At 34.6% G+C, this 6990-nt stretch overlaps 1 protein-coding gene across 1 annotated transcript in view; it reads right to left on the minus strand.

The window, feature by feature from the left end:
* Positions 1-3769: 3769 nt before the first annotated feature.
* The window catches only part of LOC107658297 (kinesin heavy chain-like), a 20496-nt gene continuing 17275 nt past the window's right edge, over positions 3770-6990 (minus strand). Inside the window, exons 21-24 of the mRNA XM_016446827.1 lie at positions 5804-5908; positions 5438-5654; positions 5049-5191; positions 3770-4019 (exon numbers count right to left, since the gene is read on the minus strand). Coding sequence (XP_016302313.1) covers positions 5094-5191; positions 5438-5654; positions 5804-5908 — 420 coding nt within the window. The 3' untranslated portion in view covers positions 3770-4019; positions 5049-5093. The remainder of the gene's footprint in view (positions 4020-5048; positions 5192-5437; positions 5655-5803; positions 5909-6990) is intronic.

Raw genomic sequence — 6990 nt, forward strand, 5'->3', positions numbered from 1 at the left:
TTGGTCGACTGGGTCTCGACGTCAGGATTCCTCAGTGTTGCCAGATTGGAAATGTCCAAGTATCATACCAGAAGCTCAAAATTATCGTACACGAGTCAAAACGTACAGAATACAGCTATTTATCTACTAGACTAGAACAACAACTTTTTGACACAACCTTCAAATTACCACAATAAATAAATAACTATGCTAGGGCCCTATGAAATACGTTTTATTTTTTTCCCAAATTCCTTTTTTTTTTAAATTCCAAATGTACATTTTTTTGGATTCTGTTTTTTTTTTTCCATTTTAATTTTTCTGGACTCCTTTTTAAATGTTTAAATTACATGTTATTAATCAAAATCACGTCTAATTAAATAATGAAACGTATACAATTCAACATCAAATCTATGAAAAAGTTTAACAAAAATTAAATGTTTAGGGTCTTATGAAATGTTAATTTTTTTTCACCTTGTTTATTGTTACCAAATTCTGTGTTTTAATATGTCTAATTATTTGAATGCATAAAAACTACTTTTATTTATAGCGTATATTATATATTGTGTATTTTAATTTTTCTGGTTATCGAATGAAGACATAACACATTAATTTAATTTATCTTTTAATTAATGAAAATTAAACAAATGTTATTTTTTTTGGCAAACAAAGGGAATTTACAATTAAAATTAACACATGGAAGAAATATTGTGATTATTCCTTAATAATTTTAGTAGTAGTAGTTGTACGTATATTCTACTGAACAATATAATACATTTCTGGCAGAAACTATATATTTTTGACTCTCAGAGCAGTTATGGGGATGTTGTTCATGTATTTATGTCCTATTTAGTGAGAAGGCAGATGCTGAAATCACCGCGAGCGTATGTGTGTAGTAAACAAAACCGCGTGACATTCATTCATTCCATAGACTATAATTCAGACAGACACAGAACATGCAGGATTTATATTTAAATAGCCTTTTTGCGGCTTAATATTTACATACTAGTCCATATCACGATTTAAGTGTAATGACCTTCCTTTGATTAATTCATCCAAACTTTAATTCCGTGACATTCCGCGTTATACAGTAATTTCCGTTGACTGGATTCCGCAATTCCATCCGTGTTTTCCGCATCGCGAAATCATAGGGCCATAGGCGTACCTTGTGGGAAGGTCCAAACTCCACCTCTGAGTCGCTGTCATCAGAATCCTGCGTAATGCCAGATGTTGAGGGTCCTGAGTTGTGCACCAGCCCATTTAGAGCGTCTGTAATGAGCCGATTGCTTTGTTTTGATGAGGTTGACTTTGGAAAAAACACGTTCTGAAATTTCGAAATTATCGTACATTATGGGATTTTTTTCATTATTGATCGTACATCGTACAGAGGTCAAAATTATCGTAGCCTACAAATACGATCATTATCGTACGTCAGGCAACGCTGGGATTCCTTTTCTTTTGAGTCAAATATTTTAGTGAATCAGTTGAACCAGTTCACATCTAAAGCGGTTCTCGAATCTGACTCATGTTCGTTCATGACATGTTCGATTCATGAACTGAATTACTGGATTGGGACCAGATCAGTGACTGACCGGCCGAACACTCTTAAAAACGTAATAAAACACAACAAAAAGTAATGTACCTGCTACATATGGATTTATTAGAACATTTTAGACCATGTTGTAATATGCTCACAAGGATGTCAGGATGATGCCGCAATTACAGTAAATTTTAATCTATTTACCGGTTCTTTGAAACGAATTGTTCAAAATAATCTATTGGCAGAAAAGGTGGACTGGCTTTGATCCTGTACTTTAGCGGTCACCACTCAAAACTATCCGCACACAAACATAGGTTTTCATAAAGTTGTCCATGTTTATTTTTTCCTCAAAGCAATTTACAGCAAAGTAAAACTGTTTGCCAAGAGAAGACAAAATTGCTGCAAGATACATTTAGTAAACTTTTATTTATTCCACATCAACATCTGATAAATGAGTGTCACACTCTGTAGGTAAAACCCTGTTATCCATAACACGTGTGCTTTAAGCATGATCTCGAAACAAACATTAGAAACCTTTTCATATCCTTGTTGTGGCACTTCATTCACCTACAAAACAACTGAGTCATTTGAAGTTCATTCCATGTTCTTTAATATCTCGTTTTCAAATGCTCCATACGCTGCTGAGGTAAAGTTATAGTTATAGCACATTTCAGAAAATTTAGAAACACTGATTAACAAGAACCTGAAGACAAACTCGTTTGAAGAGGTCTCTGTGTGCAGTACAGTGATTACCACAATAGAGCTGTAGCCTACATGGAAAAAAAACAGTACAAGGACATAGATACAAAAACACTAGACCTTGTTAGGTTATGTGGTTTGTATGCTTTACATTAGATGATCTTTTAAATAGGAAAAACTAATTATTTCAGTTATGATGTTCTTTTGATAGGACAGGTTCTCAAATAGAAACTAAGTTGAATTTCTGTGAATGTATTTGTGTTTTTCTTCCTCAATTCACAACATCCAACAAGAGAGTGCAAGAAAGTGTTCACATTACTTATCATGGAGCTGGTCAGTCTTGACATTAAACTGATTAAGAATTTGTTTTCACCATATTAACATTTTCATGTACTGATGTCACTTCATTACAGCTGATAACAAAAAACAATACTAAGTATAGACACAGAAGTATAGACCGGAGACAATTAACACCAGACAAGTTAGTAGGCAACATTTTTGTACAGTATTAGCACAAGATTGTAAATAGCTATGGCATGGTAACATATTTTACCTGATGAAACAATATTTGTGATTCTTCAAAAAATCTATGATATCTCTTCATTGGAGTTTTTTTTTTTTTTTTTTAAAGAATCCTTCATTCATATTATAATGATATCAAGAATAATAAATAATTATATGAAAATAAGCAAAATTAAATTATGCAGTATAATTCAGCGCATAAAATGCAAAAAGAACAATCAGCTGTAAAATCTCTCCACATTTGCGTTCTTTAACTTATCTTTTCATATGTGAAGCTGTCATGTCTCTGACTTTGGCTTTCTTTAAATGATTGCATTTCATGCGCTTCAAAACAGGTCAGTTTAATAACAGGAATATAGAAATTATTCCTGATTTTCCCACTAATGTGGTATTAATACTGATATTTTACAGTTGTTGTTTGCTCCAGAGCACCTTATGGTATAAATAACAGTGACTAAAATTTTCAAAGTACCCATATCTGCATAACAACGTCTACACAAGACAACCTGGATCTACTGTGAGGAACTCAAAAATAATATACAAAAGACAATATGTAAATAAAATAAACTCAATTCCAATACCTAACATAAAAATAAATAAAAAAATGCATATAAAAATTAACATCCAGCAACAGCATTATCAGTTGTTATAAATCATGACGAATTAAGCTTGAAGCAATGTGTGTGTTCCTAAGATACATTCCTGTCATGTCACTGCATGTTCTCAATGGCCATTAAGACTGAAGGAATTAGTGCCAATTAAAAGAACCACAGAAAGCTCTTAATGTTACTCCTGAGGGTGTTAAAACTTCCAGTGTAGGTTCTAGTGACAACTTTTCATCCTCCCAGAATTCCTACTATGGAAACTAACCTGGCATGTGTAATGACAGACGAGCCGAATTACTGTAATCAGAATGTGATAGAAACACTGAAGACTTCTTCATATACAAAACGACTCAGGGCAAAAAAAAAAAAAGAAATAGCAATGAAATAGCACTTCAATCATTTTAAAAGACAATATCCTTTAGTCTTAGTTTGTGGGTCTGGTTTTGTTTATTCATAGATGAGTCCACAAATCTCCACTTAAACAGGATGAATGCATGGAGGTCATGGTAAGGACAGGAAGTGAACTTGAAAAGTCTTAATATAAGATGACAGCAGTTCTTTTCCCCCCCTCATTGAATAGAACAGACTGCATTGGAAAAAGACGTCTTCTTGTTGCCACACATAGCTGGAAAGGAAAGAATGTGCAGACTGGTATCAGACCGCTTATTTTTTGTCTCCTGTTGGAAGTGTAAAGAGGTAGACACGCCGTATTGGGAGGAAACCTGTCAGAAAAAATATTTGCAAAAAACATTCTACCACCCTAAACATTGCATTACTGACTAACAGCTTTTCTTGTAACCCAGAACATGAAGAAAATCTTCCCGACTAGGTAAACGAAAGTGAGTCTGAAATAGATCCATAAACTTTGACAACATTTCAGCGAATGCCAGATGGCACTAGACACTGTCCACAGTTCACTGACTTTCCCAAGCATTCGGGCACAAGTCTTTTGTAGCTATTATAACCATGTTGCTCCATCTTTGTCAAACAGTTGGCACAGTAACTAATGTTACGCCACAACTTTCCGACTAAAGTTATTTGTGCTTCCCAGATGCATCACATGCTGGAAACCTAACTAGCAACATTTTTCAGCACTGACCCATTAATCTCAGCATTAAGCCAAACAGAATCACGCAAGCTTGTTCCAACGTCAAATTAAGAAGAATAACACATGCATCTGAAGGAACATGACATGCCTCCATGACTTAACCCTATCATATCTGATACATTATCAAAACTGAAAAACCTGTTGCAAACAATCTTCTACATGCCTTCTGTCATCCGATTGATAGTTTATACTTTTATAAGTAAAAAAGTATAAACCAAACTTTCAGTATAATTGTAAAAATGTCCACCTTCAGTTTGTGGTACACGTCTTTTTGCTGTGAAATCCTTACCGATTTTTATAAAGTAAATGTAAGAATAACTTCTATATTGTTAGTAATATTGAAGCTACTAAAAATCATGTTAAAATGTGAGCATGTATCAAATAAGACATATTATTGGGAGATATAGAGTGACAACTGATATTTATATGCATTTTATATCATACTATATGAATCATAAAAGCCTGATGTACCAAATACGATACTATTTCAGAATATGATTTCATTTGCCAGTCGTTTCAGGGTTAAAATGAAGCAATACATATTGCTGTGGCAGAAAAGCTCATCTGACAACAAAAGAGTGTTTTAAAACAAACCTACGTGGTGTGTTTTTCACTTGCTCCTGTGATGGTGCTGCGGTTGGTGCTAGCGGTGTCGTCGTGGGCTTGGGACGCCCCCTCTGACACTGTGGCCCGGTGAGGCAGAAGCCACTGAGTGATGATGTCCAGCACGAATAGGCTTAGCTATAAGAAACAGTGCAGTTCAAAATGAAACATATTTAAAAAACTTTTAACTTACAGATAGAATCTAAAGTAAATGAATATGCGCACATACATATATGGAATATGCATAATATATGGGAGACATGTAGCAATGCATGAGAGGGTTTGGTCATCAGGTAACAGGAGACGAGGTGGTATTACTGAGTATGTGGCGGCCTCTACTGGATATAATGCAACATTGAGATCTGAAGATGAAGCAGCTCTGACCGATCTGTGCGGTGTGTTTCATCCTGGCCTGGTTCTTGGCTCGGATGACCTCTTTGATACGGTCCACCTCCTGTTGGTACTTCTTACGGTCTCTCATGGCGCTTTCTTTGGCCTCTCTCAGAGCAGACTCCAGGATCTTCACACGCTCAGCAGTTGCACGCAAGCGCTTTTCCAGTTTGGGCAGCTCACATCTTAAGTCTGCATTATCATGTACCAGCTATGGAAATTGCAGAATATATAGACATAATTACTAATACCATATTATATTATAATATACATTATTATTCATTATATCATATTAATTTATAAATAATCATTTATTTGTAATTTCTGTGAAAAGTAAAAAAAAAAAAAAATCCCAAAAACCTGCTTGTGGACTTTAGTGAGCTGCTCCAGGTTGTTCTCGAGGAAAATTATTTTCTGTTTTTGTGCCAGACTTCCCCCTGATTCATCAGTGTCCAACTCTGCACTCTACAAAACAGAAATGTCATTTTTTTCCACAGTGGCCAGTTACACCTTATTTATTTGAACCATTTTAAAAGCAGTTTAATAGCTACAAATGTTATAACTATTACTGCAGATATCACCATACTTCCTCAGTTGATTACTCAGTACATTAGGAAAAAGTGTTTAGCTTTGTTTTCTAAAATGATGTTTAAATATGCAAAAGAGGCATTATCAAATTAAATTAGCTCTAATTTGCATAACATTCCAGAACAGAAATCTGAACATTGGATAAAGCCAGGTTCAATTTGTTTTGCTTTGTGGACATATTAGAGTTAATGGTTTTTACAGAGGATAAGTTTGTACATATATCATTTTGTACAATTTATACATTATATTCCTAAAAACATGGTAAAAAGGTATTGTTTTTCTTGCTTTTGACAGTATTTACTGATTTATGGATTGATAAAAACAGATATCCAAAATGTAAAAAAAACTTAGCATCTGTAAAAACCTTTTACTTATATCTCAACAAAATAAAACAAGAATTTTATTCAGAATTTAGATTGGAATAAACCTACTACTGAATGGAGATTTTTGGCTCAGTGCATTAGAAAACAGCCTTTAATGATATGCATTGAAATTAATATCTACAGACGCACATAGATAAAGTGTAACAAAATAAATGCTTATATATTTTGTTTACTGTGTGGAGACGTGCTGATATCGCGTTTGGTCTCGTTCTGTATCGCGTATCTTGTCAGTGTCTGCGCTTGCTTGGCCATTTGTTGCGGAGAAAATAAGGAAAGTGTGTCCAGCTGAATTAATTTAGTATTTTGTTAGACGGGTATAAAAAAGCTTAGTTTACCACGACAGCTGTCGCGTGAAGGCCTCCTCGTATGAAGACAGAAGAGTGTAAAGACCATCGACTCTACCGTGCGACTCCACCGGGCAGGGACACCGGCAAAGGATAAGTATCGCTTTTTATTTCGCCTCTTTCCTATTACTTGTTTCACTTCTGTTTCAGTTTTTATAACCATTTCTTACTATGTGTAAGTAAGTTGTTGTTTTTTAGCATGTGTGTTTGGCAGTGTTATTTTTTAGGATTA

The sequence above is a fragment of the Sinocyclocheilus anshuiensis genome, unplaced genomic scaffold (assembly GCF_001515605.1).
Source record: "Sinocyclocheilus anshuiensis isolate Anshui unplaced genomic scaffold, SAMN03320099.WGS_v1.1 scaffold263, whole genome shotgun sequence".
Classification (NCBI taxonomy): domain Eukaryota; kingdom Metazoa; phylum Chordata; class Actinopteri; order Cypriniformes; family Cyprinidae; genus Sinocyclocheilus; species Sinocyclocheilus anshuiensis.